Source organism: Martes martes (assembly GCF_963455335.1).
Source record: "Martes martes genome assembly, chromosome: 12".
NCBI lineage: Eukaryota > Metazoa > Chordata > Mammalia > Carnivora > Mustelidae > Martes > Martes martes.
The window spans coordinates 63749528-63767840 of NC_137900.1; the positions used below are offsets into that span (position 1 = coordinate 63749528).

The 18313-nt window shown below is 52.6% G+C and overlaps 1 protein-coding gene across 1 annotated transcript in view; it reads right to left on the minus strand.

Annotated features, from left to right (window-relative positions):
* The window catches only part of GABBR2 (gamma-aminobutyric acid type B receptor subunit 2), a gene marked incomplete at its 5' end in the record, with an annotated part of 339283 nt that overhangs the window by 14587 nt on the left and 306383 nt on the right, over window positions 1–18313 (minus strand). Inside the window, one exon of the mRNA XM_080820587.1 lies at window positions 2227–2337. Within this exon, the coding sequence (XP_080676713.1) occupies window positions 2227–2337 (111 nt within the window). The remainder of the gene's footprint in view (window positions 1–2226; window positions 2338–18313) is intronic.

Consider the following 18313-nt stretch of genomic DNA (forward strand, 5'->3'; position numbering starts at 1 on the left):
TATCGTAAAAAGTGGGCAAGTCATGGGACCTGGTGGTTGGCTGCCAATCTCTGAAGCATGTCAGAAGGAGATGGACAGTAACTCATTCTTAGGCCCTCAAGGGACAGAATGAGCGTTCATGGGCACGAGTTACATTGAGGCAGATTTTAGCTGAGGATAAGGAAGAACCTTCTAGAAAAGCAACCCATCTATACTGGGTTGAATGGTGGCCCTAAAAGATATGTAGATATCCTAATCCACAGGGACTGCATATTTGGAGAAAAGGTCTTTGCAGATATAACTAAGGCTCCTGAGATGAGATCAGCCTGGATTATCCAGGTGGGCCCTATATCAAAGGACAAGTGTCCTTGTAAGAGATGCACAGAGAGACATGGAGAGGAGAGATGGCCATGGGAAGATGGAGTTGGAGACCGGAGTGATGTGGCCGCAAGCCAAGGAATGCCTGAGCCATCCGCTGCTGTGAGGAAGCAAGAAAGCATTCTCCCAGAGCCTTCGGAGGGGGCACAGCTCATGCTCAGCAGGAGCTAGAAGTGCTGAAACTCTGACAGGTGCATGGGCCTGCAGGGCCGGGCCTACTCTCTCCAGTCTTGAAGTTCTGTGGTCTCAGAGCGGGAGGCGCTAGGAGCTAGAATTTTAGTCACAAACCCTAAGGGCCGGGAGGGCTGAGGATAATTCCTTGTGTACACTGCAAAGAGTAAAACACTTGTGCTGCCAAATGCAGCGTTTACTGACACAGTCGGATGAAGATATTAGCTTCCCTGGAAGAGAGATGGTCGACTCCAACCACTTTTGCAAGTAGGTGGAGAAGATAACGGATGGCCAAAACGTTACCGATAGTCGCAGTCTGAAGAGTCCGTCAGCTTCCCCATAATCTAATTTCACACAGTCTCGGATCAGGGAGGGTGGAACCGGAGGGGTCCCAGAGAGTCTGGTTTCACTCTCTCTATTCAGCAGGGGCTGGGGGCCTCAAGTCCTGGGTACCACTTCCTTCCTGTGAAGGGAGCGTCTTCCTTCCTTTGGGGGGGGTTGGGGGGGGGCGCCACCAAATCGGCGGCCGCTGCTCTGTTGAACAAAATCTTTCTCTCATGTGAACTTGAAAGCTGCCCACTGGCAACTTTGCCCGCTGATGACGGATCTGCCTTTGAGTCTATGCCACCTGTCTCTGACAGCTCTCCTGAGTGCCTTTCTCCAAGCCCGGGGCCATTGGCTAGTTCTCAAAGTCCCATTTCCACTCTGGGCCCCTCCTGTGGGCATCTTCAGGATCATTACCTTGTGGGGTCTGGATTGGGGCCCAGGGGTCCTCATAGAGTCCCTATGGAAACTAGTCTCGACTAGTATGAAGTAGGGGACAATCTCTGCCTAGGGTCCCCTAACACAGGCCCTTCTGGTGGGGGCCCTCAGGAATAGTTCTCCGAAGAAGCAGCAGGTACTGATGCATTTGAGCAGGAAACGAAGTTCCACTTTCTCTGACCTTTGGAGACAGCTTCATTCTTGGCCTCTAAGTAGAGGCTACACAGAAGCAGACGGTGGGTTAACTTTCCTGTGGAAAGACCTCAGGAGGGTATGGGAGCTGGTTTCCTGTCCCTGGAGGGATTTCAGTGGAAGCATGGTTTGCATAGGATTGGAGAGAAGATTCAGGGGTCAACAGGGGATAAGGTGGGGGTGTGGCTGCCCTTTCAAGTCCTTCCAGACGTGTGGGGTGGCTTGGTACATGATCTTTGATTCTAACAGGTGGCTGGAGTGGGAAGAACACCAGGTTCGGAGGTTGGAGGTTACAAGTGCCCTTTAACCTTTCCGAGCCTGACTTCTATAAGATGAGGATGAGTCCATTCACCTCCTACAGATTTTGAGGGAATCCAGTAAAATGTGGGATGTGAACGTGTGCTAAATGTTGACAGACTGCCATTCTGGGAGCGTTATGGTGGCTGCCGTGAGGCCCACTCTCAGGTTTTGGGGTTGCTCTGTGGTTAAGCTCTTGAATCTGCCTCTTACTACTGAGTGACCTTGGGCAAACCAAGCCTCAGCATCCTCATCAGGGAAATGGGGCATTATCTGTACCCAGCTCAGAGTTTTGTTGTGGGAACCGAGAGACCATGTGGGAGACATGGGGCCTGGCAGTTAGTGTTTCATTCTGGGGGCTCTATTTTTATGTTCACAGAGGCCCCTAGGAGAGAGAACTCTGACAGAGAAGCAGCCCCCAGCCTCTGACTCCCGCTCTGCACCTACCATGAGAAGCCCCTTGTAGGCATAGACGATGCCGAGCCAGATGGTCATGTGGGTGTTCTCACAGTGCTCCAGGAGAGGGCGGATAGAGATGTCCCGTCCTGCTGGGTCCGGCTGAGCAAAGAGAAAACAGAAACCCAGGAATGGCACTGGGCACCTTTCCAGCAGCCAGGGCCCCATCTGACGGCCACTTGCCCTCCCATGAGCTACAGCTAGTCCCTTGTCCAGGAGGCCTTTTGGACCCCCTTCTATGTTCTCATGGGGCTGCTTTCTGTTTGTTGGTCATGATTCAGCCCTGCACTCTAGTTATCTGTGTCCTTCATGCCTTTCAAACATGAGTCAGGTCTCCTGAGGGTAGAGAATAGGTCACTTCCTGGGCTCCTAGTACTTAGCGTGAGACCTGGTCCAGAGCACACATCTGTAATGTTTGTTGAAAGAGTGAAGGTGAGAATAAGGCACAAGTTAATGTCAAGAGGTCTTCAGGTGTCTCTGGGACTAACTCCGTAACTGTTGGCTGGGCCAGCGGTGGGGCCTGCCAAGCTTTTCTAAGGAGACCTTCTTTCCCATCACCCCCAGTGAGGGAGCAATGAGGGCAGCCATGTTATATACCACATGACACATCCTGGGCCAAAGCTGATTGGACAGAGGGTGGGTACCTGACCCACAGTAGCCAAACCAGAGTCTGGTCAGAGACCTAGGAGGTTTCCTAGTACAGTGTTCTGCTCAAAGAGGGATGGTGGGAAGGACCCTATCCAAACATGGTCTCTCTCTCAGGAATTTGAGCTGGGAAACTGGGCAAGAATCAGCCACATGGTGGAAAGAGAAGAAAAACACATTCAGAGAATATCAACAACAAAAATGTATATTCTACATATGTTTTTTTCTGAATTATTTAAGAGTAAGTTGCAGACACCCTCACCTTTCACCCCTAAGTATCTAGCAAGTATTTCCTAAGAACGAGGAGATTCTTTTACATAACCACATATACTTACCAAATTGAGGACATTTAGCTAATACAGTATCTAATGCGCTATCCATTTTCAAATTTTGCCAATTGACTCAATAATGTCCTTAAAAAATAATTGTGGTTTTTCCAAAGCAGGGCCCAATCTGGGACCATGTCCTGCATTTACTTATCATGTCTTTAGTCTCCTTTAATCTTTGATGATTTCTCCACCTATTTCGCTCTCCTACATCGTGGATATTTCTGAAGAATGCCGTTCAGTCATTTGGTAGAATATCCTTCAGTTTAGGTTTGTCTGATGTGTTTTCATAATTAGATCTGGGTTATGCATTCATGGCAGGAATCCTATGTAAAGTGTTGTTTTTGCCTCCTTGGAGCTTCACCTCAGTGGCACTTGATGGCACTTTGCCCCACTACTGGTGATGTCAACTATGACCATTTGGTGCAGGTGATGTCTGCCAGATCTCTCCACTTCAGAGGTACCATTCCCCCCTTGTAATTAATAAATATTCTGTGGGAGATACTTTGAGACTGTGTGAGTGTCCCACTTCCCCCACAAATGTCAACTCAGTGGTTTCAGCATCCAGTGATGGTTTCTACCTGAGTCACACTCCTTTGGTGGCCATAAAATAGTGATTTTTTTTAACCCTATCATTTCATTTAAATACTTGACACTCCACTGTAAACAGATCTTTCCTTTCCTCTCATTTATTTATGTATACCACTATGCATTTAGGGGTTCCTTTTCCATTTCCATTAGTATCATTTGTTTTGATGCTCAGATTTTCCCAGATTTGGCCAGTGGGAAACTCCCACGTGCAGCCTCATGTGTTTTCTCAATACATCCCCATATTTTGGGGAGCACTTTTCTAACCTTGGCACAAGTACTTCTATTTCTTTGTACTTGCCTTGCCCCAGACTCAGAATTAGTCATTTCTATGAAGAGTCTTGTTTCTTTTTGATGGAGAATGATATTTAGAAACATAGAAAGATCTGGGCACTAGATGGGCTCACTGTTCCAAGGATATCAATACTTTCAGGACCTTCCTTCCTTTCTCCCTCCCTCCTTTCCTCCCAGGACCTTCCTTTCTCCCTCCCTCCCTTATCTCTCCAATCTACCCTCCATCCATCCATCCATCCATCATGATTCTACGTATCTATCCTTTTCTCTCTACCATCTTTTTATAGATTGATGTAGATAAAACCCTATGCCACAGGGTTCTTGCTTCTTCCCATTCCATTATTTGCACCTTTCTTCTCTCACAGTGAGATCACTGGTTTCCCACGATACCACAATAGTCACTCATTTGCTCAATACTAAATAGACACAAAATAGTTTTAAAATTTCTATATCCATGCACTACCAATAACAAAGTAAAGTTGAACATATATTTGCGAATCTATCTGCCTTTAGAGCATACACCCACTGAGGGTGTCTCATCAAAGAGCTGTGTCCAGGATAGAGTGGTCCTGTAGAGGCCCAGGGTAAAGCCCAGGCCTGAGGGTAACAGGTAGGCATCCCCAGAGTCACTTACCAGGAAGAAGGGACATTTTGGTGGGATCCAAAGATGTGGAAAGCAGGCCTTAGGTAAGTGGGAGTGGGCACCCTAGCTCTCTCGGCCTGGCCTTTGAGGCAGGCAGTGGTCTGGGCTCCTGTGATTTGAGGAATAGAAAAAGGAAGGGCTAGGGAGGTGGGGCCTGTGCACCCAGGCCATTCTGTAACCAGACCATTCAGGTCTGATACGATCTCTCAGGCTTGATTTTCCTTTTGTTTTCCCTTAGCTCCGCCACTTTGGTTCCATGGTCGTTGAGACCACACACAGGCTCGAGTGGTTCCCTGAGGCCTCTGCCATGGCTGCAGTGGGCTCTTGGGAGAGACAAGCCAGGAGAAGGTGATCTCCAGGACCCCAAGTCGGAGTCAACAGGCCAGAGATGGCCCCTCCGCTGCGACCCACCCAGGAGCTGGGCTGGATTCTAGTAAGAGGGTAGGGGTTTCCTGATGTCTTTTCATTGTTTAATTGAGGAGATGGCGAAAGGGGCTGGTGTGAAGGTCAACAGTGACTTCTAACAGCGAAACCTGGGTTTCCCTAATGCCTGACAACCCAGCAGACATCAGAATGCAACGGCAAAGGCTCATTACGGTCACGCATGAATAGCAAACCCATTAATGATGATAGTAGCTGTTGTTCTCCAATGAAAGGCAATAATTTATGATGGACTCTTAGATTCTCTGTGTAGAAAGGACTGATGCTGTCATATACCATTGTTCAATGTTATGAAAACTCTATTCCCCAGAAGCCAAGAGCGGTCGTCAGGCTCTTATGTCCCCAGCAAGAGAGAGCCCACCCGCTCCCACTCTTGGTGAGTGGCTGCACCGATCTCCTGGGCCTCCTCCCCATGGTCCTTGCTTTCCTCTGGGGTCCTCAGAATAATCCTGAGCCCTCTCCTCATGTCCGCACGCCCTTCGTCGGGTGGGAAAGAGCTGCAGTGAAGGTACACACCGCCTCCCGCCAGGAGTCGACCCGGTCCTTCAACCTGCTCCAGTATACCACTGACCTACAGGCTTGTCCTGGAGCCCAGCACTCCAGGTGGCGGTGAGCGAGTCTGCCTGCGCCCTCGCTCCACATCTCCTCCGCTTTCTAAATAACTGCCTTCCACCCGTGATTCATAGGTTTCTCATGGTTGACGAAGACTCCATTAGGTAGTTTTCCTCGAACTGCTGCTAGCTCTGTGTTCCCCCTTCCGCAGTTGATGTTCTAGCCGGGGTTACCTTTTAACTTGTTAATAACCCTTGCCCCCCACCAAGTACCCTATCCTGGTCTGCTCTGACCGATTCCCTACATCTGGTCTGTTAGCCCCCCACCCCCCATCTCAATAAGCTTAAACACAGCCTGGGCTGCAGAGGCGAGAGAGCAGCACAAAATCAAGGGCCAGCGGAGAGCCCAGAGAACTCAGCAGGCGAAGGGTGGGCGGAGCTGTCTCTGCCCTATCCTCACACCACACAGGCGCTGATCCAGGAAGAAGCCACAAAAATCTCCTGGTCATTAACACCACCCTCACACAACCCCACATCTGGGCACACCGTACGTGGATCAGAGTGGCAGGGGTTGGGGTGGATTTAGGAGTGATGAGGTTCAGGTACTCCTGGGGCTAGGAGATGGGGAGTCTGGGATTTTGATAGGGATTGCCTTAAATGTGTAGATTGCTTTAGGTAGAATAGACATTTTCACAATATTTGTTCTTCCAATCCATGAGCGTGGAACATTTTTCCATTTCTTTGTGTCTTCCTCAATTTCTTTCATGAGTACTTTATAGTTTTCTGAGTATAGATTCTTTGGTTAGATTTATTCCTAGGTATCTTATGGTTTTGGGTGCAATTGTAAATGGGACTGACTCCTCAATTTCTCTTTCTTCTGTCTTGTTAGTGTAAAGAAATGCAAGTGATTTCTGTGCATTGACTTTATATCCTGACACTTCACTGAATTCCTGCACAAGTTCTAGCAGTTTTGGAGTGGAGCCTTTTGGGTTTTCCACATATAGTATCATATCATCTGCAAAGAGTGATAGTTTGTAGGAGATGGGGAGTCTGACTGGTCAGTACCCCTGTACCTGAATCACACTCCTTCGGTGGACGCAAAATAGTGATAAAAGCCCACTGTAAAAGCTATGCCTTTTCTTCTCTGATCTGTTCTTGTTGTGCCTGGGACTGGAGTTCAGAGGGGTCAGAGCAGTCAAACGCATGGGGAGAGATGCACTGGATAATGCAAAGGGTGGGTTGGGGGGATGGAGAGGGAGGACACTGGGGGGGTGGAAACGCGCTACCCTCTGAAAGTTTATTGGAGTCATTGTCATACACCAAAGTGCCACTAGAGGGCACTCAAGACCTGCACAGAGGGTCTGGCCCAGCAGCCCGCTCCGCTCACCCTCTGCTGAGGACACAGCTACTTTTGTGGCTCAGTGGGGCCCCGCAAAGCGTCAACAGCATCCTGTGCTACTTTAGAAGGCACCCAGTGGTCTTAAAGGAGGCCAGATTTCCAGGGACCTTGGAGGACTGGCCCCACCTCTTCCCGACAGCTGGAGTGGGGTGGGAGGGTAGAGGATATTGGGGAACATGGGGCTGGAGGACCCAGGCCTACTGACCCTACCCTCATCCTGCTCTCAGTGTGGGCCTGCCACACAGCCCAGGGCCAGCGATCCCAGGGCACTGACCTGTGCTGGCTCTGGCGGCACACACACAGGACACAGACCCCAGCAGATGCCATGCAGTGGTCTCCCATCAGGGTCTGAGTCAGGACGTCAGCCCTGCCTCCCCATATGATTGGGGACTACACAGTTTCCCCTGGTCTAAATCAATCCCCAGGGATAACTAGCCTATAAGAGCTTTCAAACTGCCTTTTTTTCTTTATTTCTCTTCCTTACTTGTTGCCCACCTGGGCAATTACCTAAGTAGTCATTCATTCACTCCAATGTAACTAGAAGAACTACCATTTGCTAGGTACTGTTCTGGGCATGGGGGAATACAGCAGCCATGAGGATGGACACAGTCCAGTCCTCAGGCCTCTTCCATTCCGGTAAGATCAGGACAATTCCATGACAGACAGCCTCAGAGGGGGACTGAGTCGAACTAAGCTGATAACAACTGCCCTAGGAACACCGAGTGCTGCTTGTCATGGATGACAACAACATACCAGGTACGAAGCTGCCAGCTCTACCTACGGTGTCTTGTCAAAGCCTGGTAAGAATCCAAAAACGTGTTGTACCCATTTTACAGATGAGAAAACGGAGGCTCAGAAAGATGAGAGAAATCTCCAGCTAGTCAGTGTCGGAGCTGGGTTCAAAGCCAGGTCTGCCTGCCTCCCACACCAGTGGTCTTTACTCCCTCTCCAGGTGCTTGTCTCAGCCTGCCCTGCCTCTTGCGAGCACTGCATCACATTCCAAGGGGACAGTGGGCATAATAACCCTTGAACCCCGCTGTAGAAACTGGGAGGGGCAGCTTGGGGGAGGAATGATTTCGTCGTGAAATGTTCCAACAGAGGCCCCATTGGAAGCCCCCAGAGCTCTGTGAATGCCGAGTTTTAGGGCCACAAATCGAAGGCAAGCTGGTAAGATGCTGTTCCTGCCTGACAGGGCACAGTGCCCGGCAGAGAGACCACGCCTGTCCGTTCTGCCCGCAGGCAGGGAACACTCGCACCTGACTCCTGGCCGGACCGCCGCTCTGTGGGAGGCATGCAGAAGCTGCCCGGGAAAGCCTCCCCCATCTGTGCAGCCGAAGGAGAGCAGCTGGCCCGAGAGGCCCTCTGCATAATATAATTACTCAACAATGTAGGTCAGCGGCCCCCGCACACATGGACAGGCAGGGCATCCTGGCGTGGGCTCAGGTGCTGGGTCCTGAAAGGTCAAAGGCTTTGGTCTTGCTCTACCATAGACTTGCAGGATGACCATGGGCATGCCCCTGACTTTTCTAGACCTCAGTTTCCCACCTGCAAAATGAGTCCGATCAAGGGTTACTTAGGGCATAGTTAACGTGAACCAGAATAATGGAGGGATGGCGACAGTCGTCCTGTATTCCATGACTGTGTTTGTCTTCCACTCGCTCAGCCTGCTGTGTGCCTGGCACTATGCTCCATGCTGGGCCCAGATGTGGCAGGCTGACCGGGTGCTTGCCTTCCTGGAGCGGGCATTCTAGCAAGGGCAGACCACACAGCACAGCTGTGAACAGAACAGCGATCCCTGCTGCTGAGGCCACTCTGAGAAGGGCCTAGAGGGGTATCGGCTTCAGATCAGGGGGTCTGGGAAGGCTTTCCTGAAGTGGGGACATTCAGTCTGAGGCCCGAAGGCTGAGGAAGAGCAGCCATGTGAGAACCTCAGGGAACAGCATTCCTGAGACAGGGAACAGCACAGAGGACGGGCTTTAGCATGTTTTAGGAACCCAAAGGAAGCCAGTATGGCCGGCATGTCATCAGTTCAGTGAGGGGCCAGCCCTGCTTCCCACCGGATACTGTACACACAAGCCCCCGGGGAGCTTGTTAAAGTACACATGGGGTCAGTAGGTCTGGGTGGGGCCAATGATGCTGCATTTCCAAGCAGCTCCCCGATGACCCTGATGCTGCTGGTCCCGGGACTGCCATTTGGGCAGCAAGGCCTTAAAGGATTCTTCTTTGCTTAAAAATGCAGATTCTCTTGTTGCTCGCACACCGGTGGCAGAGTGACAGCCCAGCACAAGAGCAGACTTGAAGGCTTGCCCCTATGTTCTAACCCCAGATCAGACCCCAGGAGTACGTGTTTCCATGTGTCCTGCGTGGGGCTGGCCAGGGCACTTAGGGCTGGCCACGTCGCAGGTCTGGGCAGGGAGGGTGGGGAGCCGCACCTGTGTTCATGGGGCTCATGGTCCCTCGGATCTTTCCTGCTCTGCTGCTGTGAGTGGCTCGGGTTCCCAGCCCCACCTGGCCATGGCTTCTTGGGAGGAGGGGACATCTTCCACCTTCTGACCGGCTCCCAAAAGCTGACTCTCAGAACTTTCTCCCTGGGCCATTCTCTGTGCTTCTTTATTCTTATTTTTAATTTCAAAGTTGATTTTTGAAATCTATGATGAAATTGGTAGGTTTTTCTACTGGAGGTCAATATATGTGTGTGTATCAGTGTGAGCTTGAGTGTGTGTGGTGAGGGCAGGGGAGGATGTCTGGACTTTCTGGGCTGCATTTCAGAGTCCCAAGATGCCTCTCTTTTCCTGGAAAGACAGGTGAGTCGACACTTTCTGGGGGAGATGGCGAGGGAGCCCCATCAAGGAAGTCTGGGCAGGGAGAGGAAAGGGCACTGGGTTCAGACCCCAGATCCCTCACCTGCCAGCTGTGTGACTTTGAACACATCTCTAAGCCTTTCTGAGCCGTGGCGTGCTCATTTGCAACCTCCGGGGGTTGGAAGACGATCACAGGAAGTAAGCGGTGTGTTTAGCAGGCTTTAGAGGCTGGAAAGCCTGCTCCTTCTGTGTAAACCCTCGTCATTATCTCCAACGGCAGAGTCACCAAGCACTGGAGCCAGGAGGAACCTTCCGGATCCCTCCGGGGCTGGGCTGCTTATCTCAACAGCAGCAGTCCCACATCTCTGAGGCAGCAGAGCTGGAAGCTGTCATTTCAAGGTAAGAATTTCTTCTTAGAATGTTTAGTTATGAATTTGGGTGAATTTTTGCCAAATCCCAGATCTGGAAGGGACCTGTGAGATCCCCCCCACCAGGGTGCTTCTGCATTTTTTTCTTTGGAGGGGGCATGATTCTTTGTTGTGAGGGACAGTCTTGTTCCGTGCAGGGCACTCTGAGCCCCTGGACCGTGGGCTCTAAATGCCAGGAGTGTCCTCTGGTCGCTGTGACGGCCCAAATCTCCCTCCCCTGGTCTCCATTTCCAAACACAAAAGGGATCATGCACTAGTCCAATTCCTCTTTTCACAGATGGAGAAACTGAGGCCTAGAAGAGGACTCATAGCAAGTGGGTGACTTCGTGGAGACCCAGCTAGAGGTATCCTGGCCCTGTGCCCTGGACCATGCCTCGGGCTGGCACAGCCAACACTTATGGGGATTTACTATTTGCGGGTGCTTGGCACTGCCCCATCAGCCCCCTGGAGCTTCTGGATGCATCCAATCTGTTGGTGCTACTCACCCTAGCTCGGGTGCACCTGGAACAGCTTCCAGAGCGAGAAACATGGCTCCGGAGCCACTCAGCTGGCCACATCCTCATGGAGTCCTGCTTTGTGGAGGAGAGATGAGGTAGCCAGGGGAGGCGGGTGGCTGGGACCTGGCTGAGGAGGGCAAGGAGCCCTGGTCAGCATCAGGCCCCCAGTGGGACAGTAAGACCCCTGCCTGGCCCTGTTCAGAGAGGCATTCTGAGTTTGACCTTGGAATTAATGGGAAATCCCATGGTTTATAAGCACTACAGCTGGGGTGAGGATCATCTTGGGGAAGTTAAGGGAGGACAAGCACAGTAATTTCTAGCCCTTTGCAGCCCGTTAGGTATTCATAGGAGAATCTCTGTTTGATTTTGACTTCAGGGCAGTCTGGTGAAGGAGCCAGGAATTTTATACCCATGTTACAGGTGAGGAAACTGAGACCCAGAGAAGATAAGAGACTTGCTCACGGTGACATAGCAAGTCAAAGGCAAAGGTAAGCCAGCCCTCTTTCCTGCAGAGCAGCTGGGGGTGTCGTAACTTCTGTCCTTTCTTGTGGCCTGGCTCTGTTCCCCTCTTTGGAGAGAAGGGGCTTCAAAGGTGCCCCGATTTTCCCTGGGCCTGCGTCAGAGACCTCTGGGGCAAGCCTGGAGCAGGAAGAAGTGCTTGGTCGTGGGTGGTGGGGGGCTTTCACCAGGCTCGCTGCGCACAGTGTTGGCTTCATGTCTGCTGTACCCACCTGGCACTAGGGTGCTGACGCCATGCACTTTCCCCCAAGCCTGACGGGTGCCCAAACCCACGGCTCCCCTGCTGGAAGGATGACCCAGCAGTATATCCTCGAGAGAGAGTCTGCAGGGCATGGCCAGGCGCTGGGGTGCGGAGTCTTCCCACCATTCTAGAGCAGAGAGAAGCTCCTGGCCTTCGGGCAGAGTGCGGGCCATGCATGTGTTTTACTTAAGCTACACAGGGCTTAGGATTTTTTCTCTTCACAGTCAGGATTTAAAACTCAGGTGATTCACAGGAACACCCCAGATTTCCGGCTTCCCCTGAATGAGACACCAGGTCTCGAAGGGCTTGCCTGCATGAGCTGGGCCCGTCTGCCACCCACCTCCTGTCTGTGCTGCTCTGCCAGTTGGTGTCGAGGCCCATGAGGCCCCAGCTGACGCTGGGATATGTAGAAAGACGGGTTACCTAGTCACAGAGTTGCCCGAGTTTTGTCGAAGCTGCAAGCCTGCTGGCCAACATGGGGCAAGCCAGCTCCTCGGCCTCCGCCGTCCCCTCAAGCACCAACAGTAGGTGATTCCGTGGTGGCGTCCCCAGACAGGACGCAGGCTCAGCTGCCTGGGTTCTGGCTTGGAGCATCTCGGCAGGGGCGGGATGCCAGGACCCCTCATGTCCCAGCGCGCGGGGCAGAAATCCGTAGGACGGCTTTTCGCAGGGTGCGTGGGAAAGAGCCACCGCTGGGCATCCGCAGCAGAGGGAGGCTGGTGGACCCCAAGACTGGGTCCCAGCAGGGATCTGGGGGCCCTGACCTGGTGGGCGGAGGATGAGCAATGGAGGAAAAGAGCAGCAGGAGACCAGAGGGGCTGGAGAGAAGGGAGACCTGTGACCTTCAGAGCGCACAGGGTCAATAAGATTCTGAGATGCTGGAAAGCAAAACTCAGAGCTTCATGAGGGAAGTCCCCGGCCCTGCCTGGGAAATGATGGAGGGAAGGAAACCCCTGCATGCTGTGCTCCATCCGTCACCCTCTCTCCTGGGCAGTCACCCCTGCCCCCAGCCCAGCCCCAGCCTGGTCTCAAACTCCTCCGTGGGTGCTTTCTGTTTCTCGAGCTGGTTGCTCCTTTCTCTTGCCCTTCAGCCAAGCTTTCTGAAAAAGCGGCCTGGAATGCTGTGTGCGTTCTTCACCTGCCGCCACAATCCCCAGGCCACTGCCATGTTCCCCATGGTCTCGGCGACCCACCTCCTAGTGGCCAAAGGCGGGGGGCCCTGTTTAGGCCTCTGCTCCCAGAGGCCAGTGTGGACAGGCTGTCTCCCTTCACCTCCAGGCCCTGACCTCTCCCGGCTTTGCCCTTCTTCTCTGGGAAGCTCTCCACTTCCTCTATCCGCTCCTCTTCCTCCTTCAGAGGGCATCCCTTCCTCGACGTTCCTGGGCCTCCGGACTCATCACTCCGTCCCTTAAAGCTGCCCTTCCTCTGGGCTGGCTAGTTCAGAGAACTGCTCCACTGTCTGCCCCAGTGAAACCAGAGCCCGGGGCGTCCCTTCCTTTCTGATCCCACCCAGGCACCCAACCCAGAGACCTTCAACAGCTTCTCAAACCACAGGGAAGATGCCCTGACCCTGACTCCAGCCTCGTGACCCTCGGCAAGGGGCCTTGACACCCATCACCAGCCTCATCCCTCGGTGGCCAGGCCCCATCATGTCCCCTCCTGGGCTGTCCTTTCTTCACCACCATGTGAACAGCACCCACTGGCCCATCTCTGGAATCTTCCTAGGGGCTCTCCTCCTGCGTCTGCCCCTCCTCCCCCCGTGCTTCCTGCCTCTCTTCAGGGAGGACCATCACCTCATGCTGGACAGACTGCGTTCGACTATTCCTCCCCCTCCAGCTGTGACTTGCACCCTGGTCTGCCCAACTTCCCAAACCTTTGCTTTAAAGCACAAACTCAGGGGCACCTGGGTGGCTCAGTGGGTTAAGCGTCTGCCTTCAGCTCAGGTCATGATCCCAGGGTCCTGGGGTCGAGCTCCGCATCAGGCTCCCTGCTCTGCAGGAAGCCTGCTTCTCCCTCTCCCACTCCCCCTGCTTGTGTTCCCTCTCTCGCTGTGTCTCTTTCTGTCAAATAAATAAATGAAATCTCTCTCTCTCTCTTTTTTTTTTTTTTTTAAAAAAAGCAAATCCAGAACTACGCCAAAGTGTGCCCTGGTCAATGGAGTGTTAGCAACGGGTTTCAAGTGTCCCAAGATGGGGCAGTCCTTGGCCTTGGGGCACACGGGTGGCCAGGTGCCTCCGGCCAGGAGCTGCCTCTGTCGTCACTCTGGGGCCCTGCCCTATGCTAGACTTTGTCCTGGCCCTGAGTTGGCCAAAGGCAGCCCTTTCTCCTGCACTTTCGGGTCTGGCCTGGGCCTGCCTGCAGAAGTGCCCATCCGCCCTCACCTGCCTCTAGGCCAGCACCCCTCAGCCAAAGGGCCTCTTCGTGGGGGTAATTGCTCCTGGCCTAGGGAGAGGTCTGTGGCCCCAGAACTGAGTAAAGCTCCCAGAGGGCCGTGTTTAAGCTGCCCAGCCCCAGTCCCTGGGGCCTCTGGCACCCCTCCTGCTCAGCCCAGACATCTAGGCCCCAAAGCCGGCCCTGCTCAGCCCCGGCCTGGCCCTGCAGGTGCTGTGTGTCTCATCACCCTCTCGAGGGGGTCTGCTGCATAGCCCAGCCCATAGTTCACAGCCACTGCCCGCTGCCAAGTCCATGCCCAGCCTGGCATGAACAGGGAGGAGGGGGCAGAACTAGGGTTTGAGGCTGCTCTCGGTGGGAGCAAGCATGAGCCTGTGGGATCAGGGACACAGTATTCCACCACTGCTATGCACGTGTGCTCAATTTTATGGTTTTCAATGTCATTTGATCTGCCTAACAACCCCTAAAAATGTAGTAGGGCCATCAGCTTCGTTCCCATTTTGCATGGAGAACACCGAGCCCAGGAACAGGCGGCACCTCACCCCAGGGCACATACTTGCATCCTGACTCCTAGCCCAGGGCCCTTTCTCGTGTTTGAGCTTCTCCCTGGAACCCTGCCTAGTGCTGGGAGTCCCAGCTCATCAAGGAGCAAGGACAGAGGCTGCCTGGGGGAGCCTCAAGGGCTCCCTCCCCGGTTGCCGCTGTATCTCAGACTTCCCTGTTTGCCCTTGGCTGAGAGGCAGGAGGGCATCATCACAGTGCCCTGGGATGACGGACAGCCCCTGGCCTTGCCTCCTGACGCGGGTTCTTGCCCCAGCTCCGTCACGTGCCCCTTTGGAGCGCCAGGTTCTCCTCTGAGAAGTGCCAGAGTCACCTGCTTTGCAGGTTGCTCTGAGCGCAGCACAAGAGCACAGAAGACAAAAGACTACAAAGCCCGGAGACACACACGCCGCAGGGTAATGCAAGTGAGAACAATGCATCCGTTTCATTTTCCTGTTGTCATTCAGGGAGGCAGGCGGGTTGGGAGCCCCCAAAGTGCAATGCTGCAAAGATAGTTCCAAAATAGGATGTCATATTTGGTGGTGCTGCCACCGCTGGCGGTGCTCGGGGTCCCTGGCGAGTGGGCATGCCCCCTTCTTCACCCCACAGCCGGCTCGCGTTTCTAGCCCTTTCCTTCTGCCTTGCCAGTGCCTGCTCTCTCTCCTTCTCTCTCCTCTTAATAGATACACGTATAAAGTCTTCTGAGATCACCTTGTTCTAGTTTGTGGACTCACACACCTTTTAAGCTCGAAGAGACCCAAGCATTTTCATTCCCTTCCATGCCTTCTGTGTAATCTCTGCCAAGGTTTCCTCCAGCCTTTCTTTGCACACCTCTGGTCATGAGACCCTACCTCCGAAGGCAGCCCAGTTCATCCCGAGATAGGTCACCTTAAAACGTGAATATTCTTGCCCATCCTAGACTGAGATCTGCATCCCCAGAACGCCCCCCTCCAGTGGTCCTGGCTTCTGCCTTTGGGGCCCTGCAGGTCGTGGCTCCTTCCTTGGCTCCAGCCGTGGTAGCTGCCTGAGACCTCTCTTTGCTGGCTTGATGCCAACCTCTTCTTCACGGCACAGGTTTGGGCCCTCTTCCTGTCCTGGCCACCCTTCATCTTGTCACTGTCTGCATAGGGTCTGGGTCCCTTATGAGAACACAAGTTTCCCAGGGGATCTGAGTAGCGCAAGAGTGTTGTCCCCTCCCCACACCCAGAGCCCTATTCACCTGGGGCTGTCCCCTGAGCCTGCTTTGGTTATTCGGCAACTGAAGCACACTGTGGAGCTTGGCAGTCCACAGTGTCATTATCTGTGTTTAAGGGAATATCAGTGCTTGAAACAGCCACATACGCACACGCATACACACAACCCATCCGGTGCTCCTTAGGGATCTAAGAAACCACAGATCCCATGATGCAGAACCCCCGAGAGTTCTCTCTGCCGTCCGGGAGAAATGCACCATGGACCCCCTTGTCATCCCTCACAACACTCCGGGGTCTCTCTCCATGCAGGAAGTGTGGCCCGACTGTGCAGCTCCAGAACTTAGCCACTGAAGGCTACAGCTAGCTGACCTTCACGATCTAACTGAAAAACAATTTTAAAGCCCCAAATGAGAGGAGGGAGTGAGCAATTAGAGACAGGGTGCGGTGGGGGACTGAGAGGAGCCTAGCACTAAGGAGGGTGGAAGGTGTACACTTTTCCAGTGAACCAAAGAAAGTGACATGGCTTTGGCACAGCGAAAAGCAAGCCCACGATCGCCCCTCACGTTAATGTAGCATTTTCCGTGTACTTAACAGGAGGAACATGTGCCCCTTTAATGCTCCCACGAAGGGCAGGGCAAGAAGTGTGAGCTCGGGGCCGCAGAGGAGGAAACAGGCTCAGAGAGGTGGCGTGGGCTGACCACAGGGGCTCCCCCAACACCCCAGGTGCCGGTCTGTGGCTCTCAGCCCATTCACCAGTAAATGGGGGTCACCTGGCCCACTGTGGCCAGTGCAATGCATGGCAAGTGACATCTGCCCTTCGTGGGCTGGCGCCTAGAACCCTTGTTGCAGGACCCGCGAGCACCCACCCTGCCGCCTGGTGGTGGGGCCCTGATCGATAAGCTGCCTCTGGGAAGACGGTTACCCTGGAGACGGTGCGGACACACAGGTGGACTGTGAATGAGGGAGAAACAGACTCCTGACGCATTTAGCTCCTGGGATTGAGGGCTTCTTCATTAGCGCCGCCCCGCTCAGCCATGCCCGCTATCAGAGAAGGGCGATGATATCCGAGTTTCTGCTGTCACACGTCAGGCACCGTGCTATGGACTTTGCACGTGTCATCGCATGCAGTCCTTGAAGCTGCCCAGTGAGGAAAGGGTTATTATTCCTCCTCTCTACAGTGTGGCAAAACGGGAGGCGTGGAGCATATTGCAGGCCCTTGCCCCGGGTCACAGAGCCACGAAGATGTGGACCTGGGACACGAATCTGGGTCTCCCTGATTGGAAAGCCTTGATGAACTCCGGTGATTTGCAGAAGCAGATGGCTATTGTGTTCCAACACCCTGTTGGGCTAAATGCTTCCTTTGAAGATGCAAGATTGCACAGACTGCTTTTCTCATTCAGAATTTATGCCTGAGTAAAATCCTGGTGCTATGATTTATTATAGCAACACTGATTTTCCAATTTTAAGACAACAATGCAGCTTGAAATAAAGGAGAAAGAAAAGACCGAAACATTTGAAACCTTTGCTTTAGATCCTTATTTCGTCTGGCTTGAACCGCGCAGGGGCCTCCTTCCCTCCAGCCTCCAGTCTCCCCCATGGCACACCTTTCTAAAATTGAGTCTGAGCACGCTCCCTCCTGCTCGAAACCCACAAAGACTCCTTGTCCCCACCAGCAGCGCTTCCTAAATTATATTCTGCAGAATATGTAAGTGTAAATCTGCTCCATGAGAAAAGGGTTCCATGGCCAAAGAAGGTTTGGAAATTTAACTAATTTTTTATTATTAAATATTAAAATGCTTAAAAATTTTAATTAAGATTATTTATGTGTTTATTAGAGAGAGAGAGACAGCATGTATGCAGGGGGATGGGCAAAAGGGGAGAGAAAGAGGGAGGGAATCTTAAGCAGACTCCACACTGAACTTGAAGCCCGACACAGGGCCCCATCCCACAACCCTGAGATCATGAACTGAGCTGAAATCAAGAGTCGGACACTTAACTGACTGAGCCCCCAGGAGCCCCATAATTAAACATTTTTTTCTTTTTAACCGGAGGACTTTCCAGAGCCTTTAACATGCTAAAGCCTATTGTACATTTCCAAGAGGCAGATACATAATTTCTGGGATTTCTTAAATGATTGGACCATGAAATCCCCCATTCCCTTTTATTTTGGGACACCTAATGGGATTAGCATTCTATGTTATATACTTTGGGAGGATGGTGGCTTTTAGGATAAAGTCTGAAGTTCTCAGCTGAACACTCAAGTCCTTCCTGGATTTGGTCCCGGATCACCTTCAAGCTCATCTCACAAACCCCTGTCTCTGTCCACCCCAGGGTTCAACCTCCGGACGTCTTACTGTTTGTCATATGCTACATTGTGGGGTTCTCTGGGCTATGACCTGGAGAAAAGACAGTGGTTGAGGGACAATGTCAGAAGCTTGACACAAGACAGCCTGTATTTGGGGGAATGTGAAGAACGCTCTATTGGTGACGTGGCTGGGATGAGAATGGGAATGAGGATTGCAAGACTAATTGAAAGCCATGTGTTTACCGAGGCTCAAAGGATCCCTTTTAGAAACAGGAA